This window comes from Metarhizium acridum, assembly GCF_019434415.1.
Source record: "Metarhizium acridum strain ARSEF 324 chromosome Unknown scaffold_29, whole genome shotgun sequence".
Taxonomy (NCBI): Eukaryota; Fungi; Ascomycota; class Sordariomycetes; order Hypocreales; family Clavicipitaceae; genus Metarhizium; species Metarhizium acridum.
Window position 1 is genome coordinate 353,265 of NW_027094017.1, and position 16,273 is coordinate 369,537.

Sequence of the window (16,273 nt, forward strand, 5' to 3'; positions counted from 1 at the left end):
AACGAGATTAGCCAGTTGACGCCTCCATGCACATGCTGGATGCAGCGTTGGCTCGCAGCATTTATACTGGCGTGGGGTCTTATGCCACAAAGACGGCCATACACCAGGCCCATTGTCATGACGAGTACCAGGTAACTAAAACAGCTTCTGTTCAATGGCTTGAGGATAACAGGATGCCATTGTCTGGTGCCAATTGAGCACCCGAACAGTCAACTGCGGAGTCTCCGCAGGGGACTGGGTCAATGAAGCAGTGCGGTGGCTGCCCTCCTCGCTGCATCCAATAGTTCATGCACACGCCGGTCAAATGGAAGAATGCACCAGACATTTTCAGAAGATAAAAAACCGACTGAAGTGCTAGCATATTGATTCATGCATGTGGTTAAGTTTTAGTACTGCGTACTTGGTACTTAAGTAGGAAAGTGCCTTCCCAGTACCTACCTACCTAGGTAGGTAGGTAGGTAGGTAGTTCCTTGATGGGACGGCCTTTGAGGGAACCCGTTGACACATGGACGTTGAACCTTTGTTAGAGGTCAGCCGGTGGGCTAGCTGGCGGCGCGCACAAGCCTCGAGAACCTGAGGCACCCAGCATGGGGTGGCAATCTACCAGCATTGCACGGGCCGGCATGATCGCCTGCCGGACCTAAGTAGCTGGCTCCAACTTGACGTCGTGCGTTCCATCATCATCAAGGTTGTCAGACAAAGTCCATGTTGCAACACATATCCAGCTAGCATAAGATAACGCGCCCAATCATAGAGGCCACCTCAAGAGGATATCCACGTTTTTGCATCTGAATCGGAACCACTGCGTCCCCTCTGTCGTCTGTAATGCTATTCCCAGTTTCCGGTCAACAATCCCCGTCAAATCGAGTATCAACCAGGCATTCAGTTCGCTCCCGCATCACTACAGCGGCCTCTCGAGCAGGCTTCCACAGCTTAGTACGAGCTGGGCAAGTGTGATATGAATAGCCATTTCACCATCAGCCATGCCTGGACAGTCAAGAAGGTTGGTTTGCGTTGTGCAGGCCCGCATAAGCTCCGGTGCCAATCTACGCTGCTCACCACGGAGTAATTATGTGCGCTGTCTTTCAAGCACGGCTCCCCGCCAGACATCTCGACGGACGCCAGACTTCAACTCCGGATTTACAGGCAGCTATGATCCCACGGCTGAGTTAGGCCGAGGCCCTATGTTCAATAAAGCCAACTTCGGAGTCCCCCAATTCTACCCCCGGGATCTGAAGAAACGAGTCGACGAGTACGTTGTAGGCCAAGAGAGAGCAAAGAGAACCATTTGCTCAACACTCTTCAACCATTATCAGAAACTTCGAAGGCGTCATCAGCACGAGCATGAGCAGAGGAACTTTCATGAAAAGTTGATGCGTCAACGCTTTGCCCGCGACCGCGAGTTGCATCAAAAGAGAAGAGACATACATCCCGTAGAAGGTTTGCAAATCCAACCAGCGCTTTTTCTTTCTGTCAGTGTACTATCGCTATCAGGAAACCCAAGATTAATAATACTTTTCTTGTAGATGAATTTCCTGGGCACAATGAGTCTGTCAGACAGTTGCACGAGACAACAGAGTTTGAGGAAGACCCGCTTGATCATTTATATGTCCCAGAAGATCCCTCAGTGCCGGAGCATGTCAAGATTGATAAAAGTAACTTGCTATTGATTGGGCCAACAGGAGTTGGCAAGACTTATATCCTAGAGTAAGTCAGCTGTCTCCTCTAACGACACTACATTGAAGCTAATCTGCAGCAGAACATTAAGCAAACAAATTCATGTACCCTTTTCGATATGCGACTGCAATTCCCTCACCCAGGCCGGCTACATTGGCCAGGATGTGGAGACTTGCATTGAGCGGCTGCTCATAGAGGCCAACTACGATATCAAAGCTACGGAATACGGAATTGTGGTGCTAGATGAGTTCGACAAGCTTGCCAGAAGAGAATCTCCGACAGGGCGTGATGTTGGTGGAGAAGGTGTCCAACAAGCCTTGCTCAAGTTGGTCGAAGGGACCAAGATTACCATTAACGTGAAGGATAACCGATCATCACGATCAACCCCGCCGATTACCACGAACTATAGCTCTGGTGGATCGTCGTCGTCCGCACCACAGGCCGTTCCACCAGGCGGGAAGGTCGACCAGTACACAATTGACACCAGCAACATCTTGTTCGTCTTCTGCGGTGCGTTTGTCGGTCTAGATAAAGCCGTGTTGCAGCGTGTAGCCAGGCCGTCAATGGGCTTCGGTGGCGAGTTGAGAGGTCGGTCGACACTTTCTGGAAGCAAGCACATCCTTCCTCCGAGTGTATACGCTCATATTGCTCATCATGACGCGATGCCAGAAGCTTCATTTACGCCGCTAGATCTTGCAACACCTGCAGATCTTCAAAGCTTCGGATTTATTCCAGAACTAATAGGCCGCCTACATAACATCTGTGCTCTTAGTCCCTTGTCCACCAGCGACCTGCTCCGTGTACTCACAGAGCCCCGGAACAGTCTTGTTGCGCAATACACGGCATTATTCGAGACATACCCGTCGCGACTGCACTTCACTGAGAAGGCACTGTACGCCATTGCAGAAAGGGCTGCAGCCATTGGAACTGGTGCCAGGGGTCTGAAGATGGAAATGGAACGGGTTCTTGCCGAGCCAATGTTTGATGCCCCTATGCCGTATGTTCTTATAACAGAGGACTGTGTTAAGGGATCAGATAAAGCAACATACTGGGGTAAGGACGGGAGGTTCGAAGTAGACAGGCGGTTGGAAGAAGAGAGTATGAGTCGTCGAGACACAATACCTCAAATGACCTTTGAGCGTATGAGGGAAGCCGGGCAAAGTGGAGGATAAGATGGGTTTGAAGCCAGGTGGGCAGTGTGTATATACCAGGTTTGCCTAATGATATGACGGAGCGCCGCTGGCATCCATGAGTTCTTGATCTTCTTCTCGCTTGGTGGGATATCACGAATGAGCACATTCATGGTCACCGATGAATGAAGCATTTTCATGGCGAACAATGGGAAAGTTTAATTTTTCGGAGTTCCGTCGTTGTAGTACAATATTTACAACCAATCAATCAGCTCACCTTCCGCCTTGCCGGCATAACCTCCCAACCACGCTCGCTCTAGAACCATTTTACATGCGGTGACAATTCCCCCACAAGTTCACCTCCTACACTTCTATCACAAAAAAAAATTTGCATGGTATTGGTAGAGAGAGTTTAGTTGCCCTTGGGGGGAGACTGGACCATGCCCTTGCCACTGTAGCCCTCGGAGGTAATACCGGTAAGGGGATCGGCTTTTTGTTGCTGTTAAACCCCTTTGGTTAGCACCGGCTCTTTCGGGTTCCAAGCGCGTATGTGCCGAAAGATTCATTCAACTTACAACAAGGAGCTCATTTGAAGCCTCCTGATATTCCTTGGACATAGTATGGGGTTTGGGCTTGGCCACGGATCGAATGGCGGCGAAGATGGCAAAGCTGGTAGCAAGACCGACGGCGACGCCCCAAGCAACACGAGCATTGGTACCCGGGGGATCAACAGCACGTGGGCCATGGGGGCCAAAAGCGATCCAGTATGCTAGTGAAATAATATGTGTTAGCTCTTGCTCAATCAATGAAGAGGCCGAGCAGCTCTAGAGAATGCGCGTGTATCCCGGCAATCCCCGTTTTGACGCATCGAGCAAGGAACTCATTCGGGCATGGCAAAGGGGAGAAAATAATCTCCATTGACAATCACAAAATCCAAAGCTTGTTGTCACGCGGCAGCGGAGTTGGGGAGTGAACGCTTGAGCTGTGGTGGTAGGTGGTGGTTCTTGATAGCTCGGCTATTCGGGAGATATTTCCGTAGAAAAAACGCTGAGCTATCGGGAGAAACATACCGGCCTTCTTCTCCTGCAGGGTCAACTCGTTCCAGTTACCCTTCATGCGATCACGCAGAGCCATCCACAGATCAGCCTGCTCTTGAAGAGGCATGCCCTCCCATCTTTTCTCGATGTTCTTGAGTGTAGGGTTGGAAATCGCGTGGGTGGAAGAGGCTCGGGAGGCAGCGGCTGGGACACTGCGCACCAGGCCCTTGCGCAGCAGGTTCGATGTCGGTGTGCGCAGCATTTTGTACGACTCAAGTTCGAAGTGGCGGGAGTTCAATTGGCGCGGTCGATTGCGCGGTGGATGGATTCCGAGATAGCGAGGTCAGGGAATTGTTGGGCCTCTTAGGATCCGAATCAATCGTATGATGGATTTCGTATTTGACTCCTGCGAAGAAAGCTCAGGTCCCGTGATGACTAAGTATCTGTGTCAGTCACGTGCCTTTCGGCCAATCATTGGTGACGGATTTGTGGTTGGTGAGTTCCTTTTCCGGGTTGCTGGGATGCATGCACAGCAGCTTTGCTAGTCACAAGTCACCCGAGATTGCGTGGGAATCCTTCATGCTCGTCAAACTATCATATAAATTTCAAATTTTGATGTATATGAAACTAATTTTATCAAGAAATTAAGTGCGTCTCCAGTGTTAACTTGTTATGCAGATTTTTCGTTGTGTAAGGTAGATGGAGCTTTTACTTATATCGGTCACGGATTGTGTTTTGGACCGATAACCCTGATTGAACTTGCTGCCACAACGGGTTGGATTATGCAACCGCAGGCCCAGGTTTGTTTTACATGGCCGTGCACGAGGGTGTCTGCCCTTATCCTGCGGCAACTTCTACGTACGTAGCAGTACTTCCTGGCAAGGCAACCATGCTGTAGGGTAGTCGGCGTCCGACTGGGAGACTCGGAGAAGACACTGATGGCAGCGGCACTGTGAATGGAAAGTATGGGTCGGGCATCTTACACTGTTTCTGAAGCACGACGAGGTTGCTCCAGGCCATCGAGGTACTAAAGGGTTGTGCTATTTGTGCGGCAGAAAATCGTTATTCGTGCGGCACCAGACCCGATTCGGATAAGTGGCTAGTTGGCCACACCCCACCATACATTTTCATATACACCCACATGGAAAAGGCTATAATTTAAAAATTTAAGCTGGATTTAATGAAAATCTATTAATTTTTTAATAACGCGAGCCTAAGCGAGCGCTGGCAGGGCCTAAATCGCTTAAAAACGCGATTTCCGGTGTTTTTAATGAATGTGTACACATTCACGGGATTCACGGGCCGTTAATTATTCCGCTGCCTCCGAGAGCGCTGCCTGGGCTCCCAAGGGGTCATCCATTGAAGCTGCAGCTCTTCTGGCTGCGTTTAAGGGATAATTTCCTTAATTTCCAGCGACCCTAATACTGCCGCTTGCTCTGTGGCTTGTCTACTTGTTGATTGAGTTTGTGTGTTATTTATAGCGTTTATTGACCGCTACCTTAACCGTATTGCGAGTCTTCTTCGTTATTGCGTCCCGAATCGTTGTTCTAGCTCGTTACTGTGCGCCGAATGCTTGGATTTACTCGGCCTTAATAACTTTAAGAGCTTAATTGAGGCCTTTAACTTGGCTGTTGACTGCTATTATCATTGGAATTTAATGATGTCGTGTTGTTGTAAAAAGGCGGCCTAGGCGGCTGCAGCCTGGATTTTTATTGTGTGCTGGGCGGTTATTGTCGTGATAATCCTTGCGTTGCCAGGCTAATGTATGTAAATTTATATGGTGGGGTGTTGCAGCTAGGGGGTGCACCCTAATTGGGCTTAGTGCCGCACGAATAACGATTTTCTGCCGCACAAATAGCACAACCCGTACTAAAATATCAGCATCTGTAAGCAGTCAATCGCGGAGGTACAGATGTGGATTCCTTGGGGAAAGGAAACATCGGCCCCGCATCGGCGATGCTGGAGCCGCAGATAATTGGATAGCCGGGCTCGCAATGGGGTTGTCGGCAACATGACCATGGACTTTCCGCGGCGCTCTTCCGGGTATTCCGTGGGAACTGGCACAACTTCAAGCTCCCATCTCACTTACACCCGCCTCATTGCTCCTTTTTCTCTCGCCCTTGAGACCCCATTTGAGCACTAAATTGCCAAGAGAAAGTAATAGGCCAGTCCGAGAATCCCAAATGGGTCGTCAGCCGAGACAACGACCTATTTCATGCACTCTCTGCAGAGTGCGCAAGCTCCGTTGCAGTCGTGTGTTCCCATGCTCCAATTGCACATCCCGGGGCGTGGTCTGCCAGCACGAAGGCACACCGCACGATGCCACTGTTGCAAGTCAATCCAAAAGTGCTGCGCTGTCAAGGGATATATCAGCTTCTGAACTGTTGTCGCGCCTCGAGAGGCTTGAATCATTGGTAGCCTCACAGGCCAAGATCCAGGCCCAGTCTCAGACCTGGCCGCCCGGGACAGCAAGTTCCATATCCGCGGACACAAGAAAGGCTGGTTACCCTGAGTCCGGACCTCCGACAAGCCTGGCTGCTGTTCCGTCACGGCTTCAAAGGCTGACTGCCGATGCCCTCTGGTTGGAGAGGTCATGTTCCGGCCAGAAGTTACTGGTAAGCCTGTGCTCATTATCAATCAATCAATCAACCCAGACGTACCTCAGAGCAGCCGGCACATTGCCCTCGTCTATTCTGTGCACATCGCCACTGACATTGTCATGTCCAGGATTCCGTGGTTGCTGATCCCATAACCTTCCGTACATGCCCCATAAGACTCATCACAAAGCCGTCTGGATTCATATTTGAACCCGACGCATCTCCCGGCGCATGTGGAGTCACACAACCGATCAGATGCATCTGGCTGCCGCGTCGCGAGGAAGCGCATATCTTGCTGCAGAAATACCTTAGTGACGTTAGCCATTTTCATCATATCATCCATGCTCCCTCCATGGGGGGCTTAATAGATGCCACTTATAATGGGCTGGAGCAAGGCGACAGGGTCGACATAGGCGCCATCTTGCTCCTGCTGAGCATTTGTACCACCACAACATATGCTTGGACCACGTTTGATGACTCAAGATGCCTCTTTGCCAATTATGTCGAAGCGAACTCACAGGCCACTTCATGGCTGAAGGCTTCTCTTGACGTTGCTGATCACGCACACCGCACTGCTCACCTCTCCGTTGAGTGTATCCAAGGCATGATCATTATGTTTTATGTCCTGTGCAGCCTCGAAGGAGTGTCGTCACGAGCTCGATCTCTGGTGGCGAAATCCATTGACATGGGCCGTGGGTTAGCCCTGCACCGCATTGACTACTCTCCCAATGGCTCCTCCGGCGAGCTTGCGGGAACTGACACGGTGAAGACCGAGATTAGTCGTCGCGTCTGGTGGTACCTGACGGCAACGGATTGGTAAGTTACTCATACCCAAGCCGCCGTTGACCGGGAAAAGACCCCCAGGCCTGACAAAGGATCTTCAGGATGCTTGCCCAGTTTTCTGTACCGCAGGAAGGAACGTATACAATACACCCAAATCACATGGCTGTTAGGAAACCACGCAATGTGGATGACGAAGAGATTATCAGTGGTCGTGATGTCCCTGATCACGCGGCCGAGAAGCCAACTTGCGTCTCGTACTTCTTACAACGCATACGGCTGGCTGAAGTTTGCCACGGCCTTCTCGACAGGTCACCGTTTATTCTTCTCAGCCCAGAAACGTTGGACTATCGGCAAGTAATGGAAGTCGATGCGAAGTTCAAACAATTCATATCCGAAATGCCGTCCTTTTTTTCGCTGGGCAACACAAGTTTAAAAGACCTCCCACTCGATGACCCAAGATGCTCACCAAATATCAAAGTGCAGCGCTACACGCTGAATCTACTCCTGCACCGGCAGCTCTGCAAATTGCATCTACCATATCTCGCTCGAGGAGCGGTGGAGACACCATTTGCATACTCACAGGAGATGTGTATGAAATCGGCCAGGATTATCATTCAGGTAGAACATCAGTTGAGGAAGGAAAACCTGGTGTACGTGTCGTTCCGGCAGAGGATGAACATGGTGCTTCGAAGCGTCTTCATTGCCACGATTGCCCTGGTCCTCAGTGCTTGTTTAGGAGGCGATGGAGACAATGGTACGGCCAGCGGAGAAGAAGTCGCGGATGCCTGGAGGATACTAGAGGAGGCAAGACACCAATCGCCAGTGGCATCGAAACTTCTCGAGCTGTCGGTACAAGTGCTGAAGAAGCACCGAGGAAATCACCCGGCACTAGAGGCGGTGAAGAATCACGCTGCCGGAAAAGGCCGGCCACCAGGCGGGTCTCTTCCAATGACTCCCGATTCGGCTCATCGAGATGATGGGATGAATGGCATGTTACCATCACAGACGACTCCCGAATCCGAAACCGCGTACCTCGAACAGCAGTGGCAGGCTCTGCAAGGGACGATGGACCTGGACGCTATTGACTGGGACAGGCTTTTCTGGGGTCTGGATGCGCCTTTCATATAGTCGGCATGCCTGTTGCATCTAGGCGGATGTAGTGGTTTGGATTTCATGAGTACCCGATGTCCTGAGCGCGCAACGTTACAAAGATATCAGTTGGTACGATAGGAATGAATGATGGGAAAAAGATTTACGAAGTAAATAATAATTACATGGCGGGAGAAGATTGCGGGCCCGACCTGCTGGCTATTGCGAAAACGTCGCAACAGATATATCTGGTTTACCCACTACTTCATATCCCTTGATATTGTTTTAGCGTCTGACTGTAAGCCTGTTTCCTTTGTAATACTCGTTTTTGCGTTTGGTCCCGTGCTGCTACTACGAATTAATGTCCATAGCATGCTGATGTAGTAATTGGCGACTGGCTGCATACTTTTGTGACGGCAACTTGCCATCTAAACCCTTTCCTTGGGCAAGGGCTGGCTGGAAAGTGTAGTAGCCTGGCGAAACGATCAGAAACGATGGAATTTGATTTTGCAGGCTGCGTCGGCCAATGTTTATCACAAGGTCCGGGCCTCACCTCCTATTACCCCAAAAAAGATAGCCAATCCCACGGGAAGAGCTCGTTGCAATCCGCTCATGTTGCGACGGCTGTCCCGGCAATAGTTCAACAGATTACGTAGCGTTCTCGCAACAGCCTAGGCCAAATGTTGAGGGGGCCAAAAAGGTTGAACTGTAGTGTCGTCTTGCGAATAATCTATGTCATTTGAACCTCGGGAAAGCTTACGGAGTAGCTTGAAGAATCAACCTTAGTCAACTGCTTCAGTTATCGACCCACTCCTTCTGAGAACCATTGGGCTCACCTCCTGTCCGCCTGCCCCCACTAAATTGCCGCGTGAGTATTGAATGGTTCGACGCGTCTCGCGATTGCTAAGCGCGTTAACTTGACCACCGGCTCCAGTTCGAGAAAATAGGGACATCATACAGGATTATCTTTTCGACTTATGTACAAGGTCCTGCCAGTCCAGTCCGTCGCATCGAAACAGTACAACACCATGCAAAAAATCATGCCTGCTTAGGGATATCATTTGTGGTGCGGGTGAATTTTTCATACCTTTCATTTTGACATGCTGCTGCCTTGCTATGCTCGGGCTCAACTCTGGATTCTCGTGCCGTGGAGACAATGACGAGTGGACGCCATGACCAACTGGAGAGAATTGGGTGAGATCCCGGATTCAGAGGATGATGAGGGCTGCTATAGTCAGCCTTTGGACTCGCGGCCGATTGCTACTACCGCCCCCGACGCCGTACCCGTATACGATCCAGATCCTGGCATCTGGGACTTTCCAGACTCACCGAACAATGGCAATAATGATAACATCGTTACAAACCCGCAAATTCCCGCACTATCGATTTTGGATGAAGAACAGGTGCTTGACCTCGTAGCCTCATCGCCGTTGTCATCTGCGCTTAGTGAAGATGGGCTGCCAGGGGTTGAGGATATTTTTTTTGGAGACGACACCCAACAACATGCGGAAAAACCGGAACATGGAGACGCGAACCCATCGGGAGCTTCGCAGACAGAGAGCCATTGCAGTTCTGCAGTGGCTCAAGATCTGCCGTCGTCCCCGGAACTCCCTCTTGATAATCATTCGTTCTCCCGCGAAACTGACGGACAGAGCCAAACAGTCGGGACCGCTGGGATCTCTGAAGCTCAGCGAATAGCAGTTCGATACGAACGATCGTTACGTCCTCGGAAACCCATCCAAGAGCATCCGTATCTACTCGAAAATGCTCAGTATAGCAGTTTTTTGAAGTTGCACGGCGTAAAGCCTTTGCGCATGGCCATCGAGAATGAGCGAAGGAAACGGGATGCTCAACCAGGAGGATTACAAGAGGATGACTTCCAGGAGGGCAGTCAGGAGTCATGCGAACCAGACACTCTGGACGACTTGTCTACGGATGAAATCGGGCTCCCCGGAGACCTTGACGCTTTGCTTTTGCCATCGTCAACACCCCTACAGCAGTCACCAACAGGCAGACGTATCGGAGTTAGCAGCCCAGTCAGCTCTCATGGAGACACAGACAACACAAGTGTTGTAGATGAAGACCTACCTGCTATAGAGGAACTGCTGAAAAAAACTCCGAAACTCGCTTCAGCAAAGGCAAACAAACGAGACGCAACCCCATTCACATCATCGATTCGCAAAAGGATGAGAAGAAATATCATAGAGAGTGACCCCGTCGATGGTGACTCTGTTCAAGTGGTATCGGAAGTAAAATCTCCATTTATACAGTTCTCGCCCTCGTTACGTGTCCCGCCACTTTTGCAGACCGGTTCCGACGGAATCCCGAATCCTCAAGTCTGTGATAGATCACCGACCTTGTCTGCAGCGAGCATATCTGGAAGCGTAATGGGCGCCACTAACCGCGCTACCTGTATTGCCTCAAGTTGTGGAGACTTGGACGATGATATCGCTCCTGAAAGTAGCAATTCTACGTCTCCCGATTCTGATGGTTCTGATACTGAAAATGAGACTGTAACAACAATGAGCCGTCGCATACGAGGTGTTCTTCCTGCCTCATGGCTGCGGCTCGACCGACAAGCAGGTCGGGAAAACGCAAAGAATTCTCTTAGTCGCCGGACTCGTCGCCTACGATCTCCTGAGACCGAATACCAGCGAGGGGTCGCACAATCGCGACATGCCACAAATGGGACACCTTCCCTTCCAGTTCTCTACGACGCATTGGATGAGGAAGAGGTGCCAAGCACGTTAGATGTCAATGGGAGTAAATGTGACAACCGAGCTCAATTGGATATTGATCACCCTGAGTCGCGAATTCGGGAACCAGCCACAAATCCTGAGGACGATGGAGATAGCTCAGTTGTAGAGGACAACGGGATCGATCTCATGCTCTCAAGACCGTCGCGGAAGCGTCAGCTTAAGCTGACCGATAGTTTGGATCAAGGTGCCAAGAAACGACCGAAAAGAAAAGATCAAATCACGAAGCAATCCTATGGAAGCTTGAGGCAAGTCGGGATCAAGGCACACTTGCATGAATCTCCAACGCCGGGTAGGCTGGGTTCCTCGCTGTCTGAGCAATCTCAGAAGCAAGATTTACGGAAACGTAAAAGTATCCAGCTTTCCCGAAAGCTTGCCGGAAAACCGGCTAGGACGTCGCCGCCGAAGCTTAGTATTCTGGACACAATCCAACCTGATGCACCACAATTTTTGAAGATTGCTGCACGGACTGCACGGACCAGACGGCTTCAAGGTCGTTCAAGCCCACATAGGAAAACCATACAGCTTGCCACTCGACAAGATCAGCTTGATGTGGCTTCAGTATTGATTGATTGGCAATCAGGCTCCATCAAACAACGAGATTCAGTCACTGCAGCAACAAAGTCACCCCAAAAGAAGCGAGGTCGTGTTGTACTGGCGGAAACTTCCGGGAACCTGGAGTACAATAATTTAACCAGAGCGCAGCCCAGGCCTGGTGTATCAAGGAAGCTCGTCAAGCATGTGAGTAATGGAGGATCAGTTAGGTATCTTCCAGCACAGGCTCATACTCAGCGACAACACCTGAAGAGTGCCCGGAAGATTACTGCCGTAAAAAAGACACCTTCCCCCAGTTCAATTCGTCCAGCTCAATTGGAGACGGATGAAATTGTTCAAATGACCAAATTTGAATTCAACACTCGGAAGCGATTTCTAGATCGCCTGTATCAAAGCGGTCATTCTGCAGTGAGAAAGCCAAGGAGCGAGTCGTCATCTGTACCAGGGAGTACCCGGAGTTTCGGAATATCTATGCAAGGTGTATCAAAAAAACAAGCAGATAAGGCCAAGAAAATATTGGGCGGATCGCGAAATCGCAAAAAGGCAGCTCCTCGGCGTATCGACATCGATGCGCCTCAATATAGCCACGCAAAGGACCCAGTCCCTGCAACGTATTCCGCAGAACCAAGTATAGCTGGCGGAGAGCCTGCTCAAGCCAAGCTTGTCGGCTTGGGGCCCTATGGTACACATTACACTCATCATTTCGAAATATTTCCACTTCATACTGATGTCTTCTTTCACGAATCTACTCTTATCGGAAGCGGCGAGCTAGAGTCTTGCGCCAAGGCTGCCTTCTCGATGCACGCGTCGGAAACACAACCTTGTATGTCCATATCGCTTAATGACCATTTGTTTAGATGGGGCGCTTGGAATGATCAGACTTCCTCAGAGCTAGGCGTGGTGCTGGATTATATCGCAGAGGGTACCGAGGCCCAGCTGGCTGGAAAGCCTGCTCCGTCATCCAGTGAAGTGACTCCTGTTCTGGCCGCCTCGTTCGTTTTAGGCTATATCAAGAACTCTTTTGGTTTCTTCGACCAAAGCCAAAGATTGTCATTCATCTCGCGAGTTCGTGAATGTCTGGATAACCTCAATAATCGCACCGACTCAATGCTCAGAACTGCCCGCTACACCACTCAGAGCATTGGTCATGTTTTGCAGATCTATGATAGACTGATGCTAATGGCGTTCCTCATATTAAGATGTTGCAACCAGGACCCATTGTTGATAACTGAGAAGTTTTCAGTTGAGATGTGTCTTCAGAATCTTGCCGTAACTGCGATCAGCATCCTCACTGAGTTAGGCATTGGGAGCCTGCAGAAGTCCTACACAGAGCTCCACAATAGGCACTTTAGAGAAAGTGGAATTCGAAACGACTACCCCATCATTCATTCTTGGGTGATGGTCATGAAAGTCATCGATCTGGCGCAAATTCCAAGAGCGTCTTTCTGGGACGTGGCTCAATGCCGAATCGCCCCAAAGCAGGACTTGTCTAGCAGTAATGCTCAAGACCACGAACGTATCTGGGAGAATGTGTTTACGCTTCTTCCCCTTGTGGAATTTAGCAATACTGGCGTACTCGTTGCTGGCCAGCGACACACCGTGCCGAGTGACGGCTGGACAATTCCGCAGAAGCTTCTTAGGCAAGTTTTCCAACTGTACGAACGCAACCCACGACAGGCTGCCAGCTTCAACTATTATTGTCGAGCACTCGTTGGACGGTGCCACTACCTTGTTCAAGAATGGGGTTGGAAGAAGTGTGTCAGTATAGTTGGCTTGATATTCGATTTTTTCGGCTCACAGCAATTGGCGCATCTTCGAAACGAAGAAGTATTCAAGTCTCCGCGGTTTCTTGAGAATCTAGGTGGCCGACCGGACCTAGCTATCGAACCTGAAGACCGTTGCTTCCATGTTTTTCTAAAACTTGTAGCAGTTGCAATAAGAAAGCTCAGAGCTGCTGGCTCCATCAAGGACATCAGCAATCTTGTGACAAGAATTGTCCCGAATCACAACCGACAGCATCGCAAGGACGAAAATGTGCATGCGCGCGACCTGGCAGCGCTGAGAAATCATCACGACTTGCTATGTACATTGTTTTGGGCTGCTCCTGCTGAATGTCGCCCGTCTCCAGTTCTCATTCAGAACCTTGTAGACCCGACTGATTCCCACAAAGAAGCATGTCTGATCAACCTACGTGCGTGGACTCAGCTTGCACGGTTTGTCATTAGCTCAGGGGAAGCCAGAGTATCATGGAGACCTTTCCACGCCTGGCGAAATTCGTTTTTTGAACAGGTACTTAAACAGCACAACTCAGTAGCGTCTGAAGTTGCACTACAGCTCTCAACTCTTGGAAAGGAACTTAGCCACTCGATCACTGATGAGATGATCAATGCCACAGTTTCTGTCAACAAGGCCGCGTTGATTGACGTTATATACTCATCGTTGACAGCATCATTGGACGTCATCCGACATGCCCCAGATCTTCCGACAGCGACTTTCTCTTGGAATATACCACAGCTACGCACCGTATTTACACAATTCTCAGTGGCTCCTCCTGACCTTGCTTGGAGGCTCCTCAGAGTGCCTCTGGCAACACTTGAAATAATGCTGTCCAAAATCGACGATTTCAAGGCGATTGAAGAGAGTCAGCAGAGCGAGAGCCACATTCCCAACGCCGACGTGGCGGACGATGCGCTCCTACTTTTAGACCAGCATTTATCCAAGACATTTTTCGGCATGGCGAGGCGTGTTCTTGCAACTCCTCTGAACGAACAAGATTCCCACCTTGTTAAACAAGCACAAGTGGAATGTACCGAGCAGATCGTCATCCTTGCTGCACGAATGAGCATGAGATTCATCAATGGCGGTCTGATGAGGCTTTCTGGGGCTTTCAAAGGCAACTATCGATTATTCTCTGAATCGCCGTTCAAGTTGGATTTGCGTCAACGGCGATATATGGTCTTGTTTATCTCAACTCTGCTACGATACGGTATTGATGATTTCGACGACGCTGGCTTTAGTCTTTGTGAGATTTGGGTTTCCTCTCTGGCCAAGCCTCGCACGTCTTTGAAATATGAGATTGAACTAGGCAAAGAGCTTCGTCGCCGTGGAAAATTGTTCGTACCTGAGGCTGTGTTGGACATTTCTATACCGCCTGATTACAATACCAACAGAGACCTATTGGAGTATGCAATTTCATCGATGCGCAAATCTGTTCGGGATGCTGGGCCAACCCTTCGCGCTGCAATGACGACGGATTATTCATCGGCGCTTAAGTTGATGATGGACCAAATTAAAGACGACCTCAAGAATGGGATGCAGACGTCGAATGAGCACGATAGCTATGTTGTCTTCATTCAAGGCGTTATTTCTCTTGTCAAGACGTATGGGTCTGATATATGCGCTGTGGACAATTACTTTTGTCAAATAAGCAAAGAATACTCACCGTCTGCGGAAGATCCTCAGCTCAAAGTCGCGAACCTCAAGTCGTACGGCTTGCGGCTGCAGGATGGCGACGCTCGTATTGGCCAGTCGCTCTTCCACCTCCTCTTCAACAATGCGAAATTCTCGATTTTTAACGACAAATTCACAGACGAAGTTCACATGCTGGGTAAGGGCATGTCCAACACCGGCGTCAAGACTTTCGTCGTGTCGAAATTGCTGCCCTCCATAATTCATGCCTCCTTTGAAGAGAACGATGCCTTTCCATTGTTTGACATATACGTGGAGGCTTTTGCACTTTGCTTAAGTGGCAAGACCATATCACTGGAGCTCTCAGCTGATGATGTGCCGGCAATTTGTACGTTGCTGCAAGCTATGCTGAATGGAATAAACGGGTTGTTCAATGGCGGACGGTCCCTGACTGGGTCTCAGATTCATCTAGTGAATCAGGTGATTGGCCTTGGAAATTTGCTTTGGCCGTCCATTCACGTTCTCTCAATGTCCGGCTCGCAATCGCCGCTCTGGACGACGTTGTGGAATTTGTTGTGTGATTTTTGGGTGGTTGTTTCGAAGTGCCGCGTTCGTCTGCAGAGTTCAAATGGAGAAGAATTGAGTAGCGAGATGGCGCAATCCGAAAGTCTTCCAATGGGCACAACGAGAGCTCGTTACGAAGCCAACGAACTTGGTTCGGACGTGGTGAACTTTGCAGAAAACATCGTCCAAGACGTGAGGAAGAACTGGAAAGTTACGGAAGACAAGATTGCGATACATATGCCTGGCCCGAAGAAAGGTCCAGCCTTGGCGCCCTCGGTAGCATATACCAGATGGAAAACAGGAAGCCTCATTAACGAATTGAACGATGGGATACGGGAGTGGAGTTGGTGGTGGCGCAAGGCAAAAGGTCTATCATGTCTAGAGGAGCATTCAGGAAGCATTATATTTTGAAAGCATTAGCATGGCATGGCGCTGAGGTCATTTGAGTTTGGAAACAGGGCGAAATTGAGAAAAAGATGTCTTCTTGAGCTACGTTTAATTGTGTGAATGTGTCTCCAGACTGAAGCCCAAGCCCGTCATGGCCATAATACGGCGAGGCGACTGTCACATCCGAGGGAGATTTTAAGAAGCCAGACACTTCGGCCAGAGCGCCAAGGACAATAACCACAAAATAAAACAATGACGTGGACGAGGGGATGCTGACTTTAAATGCCAAT

The 16,273-nt window shown here is 49.9% G+C and overlaps 4 protein-coding genes across 4 annotated transcripts; 3 read left to right on the forward strand and 1 right to left on the reverse strand.

Moving 5' to 3' along the window:
• The first annotated feature begins 653 nt into the window (after positions 1-653).
• Positions 654-3,067, forward strand: MCX1_1 (ATP-binding protein). Its single transcript, XM_007816201.2, has 3 exons — positions 654-1,440; positions 1,527-1,707; positions 1,760-3,067. Exons 1-3 carry the CDS (start codon positions 984-986, stop codon positions 2,847-2,849), a joined length of 1,728 nt encoding a protein of 575 aa, XP_007814392.1. The 5' UTR covers positions 654-983; the 3' UTR covers positions 2,850-3,067.
• On the reverse strand, positions 3,068-4,240 carry CYA4_1 (Cytochrome c oxidase polypeptide 5, mitochondrial). The gene is made up of 3 exons (XM_007816200.2): positions 3,878-4,240; positions 3,383-3,576; positions 3,068-3,306 (listed from the first exon to the last, which is right to left on the reverse strand). Exons 1-3 carry the CDS (start codon positions 4,104-4,106, stop codon positions 3,220-3,222), a joined length of 510 nt encoding a protein of 169 aa, XP_007814391.1. The 5' UTR covers positions 4,107-4,240; the 3' UTR covers positions 3,068-3,219.
• A 1,044-nt stretch (positions 4,241-5,284) lies between these two features.
• J3458_004160 (uncharacterized protein) lies at positions 5,285-9,069 on the forward strand. The gene is made up of 3 exons (XM_007816199.2): positions 5,285-6,459; positions 6,572-7,257; positions 7,326-9,069. Exons 1-3 carry the CDS (start codon positions 6,028-6,030, stop codon positions 8,350-8,352), a joined length of 2,145 nt encoding a protein of 714 aa, XP_007814390.2. The 5' UTR covers positions 5,285-6,027; the 3' UTR covers positions 8,353-9,069.
• Positions 9,070-9,252: 183 nt separating this feature from the next.
• On the forward strand, positions 9,253-15,613 carry J3458_004161 (uncharacterized protein; the record flags this gene model as incomplete). Its single annotated transcript, XM_066118046.1, has 2 exons — positions 9,253-15,420; positions 15,495-15,613. The coding sequence occupies exons 1-2, from the start codon at positions 9,486-9,488 to the stop codon at positions 15,611-15,613; spliced, it is 6,054 nt and encodes a 2,017-aa protein (XP_065976644.1). The 5' UTR covers positions 9,253-9,485.
• Between the last annotated feature and the right edge of the window lie 660 nt (positions 15,614-16,273).

Bases quoted from the DNA above. Each gene is read 5' to 3' on its own strand.
- J3458_004160 (XM_007816199.2), top strand. From the start codon at position 6,028: ATGGGTCGTCAGCCGAGACAACGACCTATTTCATGCACTCTCTGCAGA. The intron at 6,460-6,571 runs GTAAGCCTGTGC...TGTCATGTCCAG, and splicing joins GTTCCGGCCAGAAGTTACTG to GATTCCGTGGTTGCTGATCC. The intron at 7,258-7,325 runs GTAAGTTACTCA...AAGGATCTTCAG, and splicing joins TACCTGACGGCAACGGATTG to GATGCTTGCCCAGTTTTCTG.
- MCX1_1 (XM_007816201.2), top strand. From the start codon at position 984: ATGCCTGGACAGTCAAGAAGGTTGGTTTGCGTTGTGCAGGCCCGCATA. The intron at 1,441-1,526 runs GTTTGCAAATCC...CTTTTCTTGTAG, and splicing joins AGACATACATCCCGTAGAAG to ATGAATTTCCTGGGCACAAT. The intron at 1,708-1,759 runs GTAAGTCAGCTG...AATCTGCAGCAG, and splicing joins GGCAAGACTTATATCCTAGA to AACATTAAGCAAACAAATTC.
- CYA4_1 (XM_007816200.2), bottom strand. From the start codon at position 4,106: ATGCTGCGCACACCGACATCGAACCTGCTGCGCAAGGGCCTGGTGCGC. The intron at 3,577-3,877 runs GTATGTTTCTCC...TTATTTCACTAG, and splicing joins CCTGCAGGAGAAGAAGGCCG to CATACTGGATCGCTTTTGGC. The intron at 3,307-3,382 runs GTAAGTTGAATG...GGGGTTTAACAG, and splicing joins CTTCAAATGAGCTCCTTGTT to CAACAAAAAGCCGATCCCCT.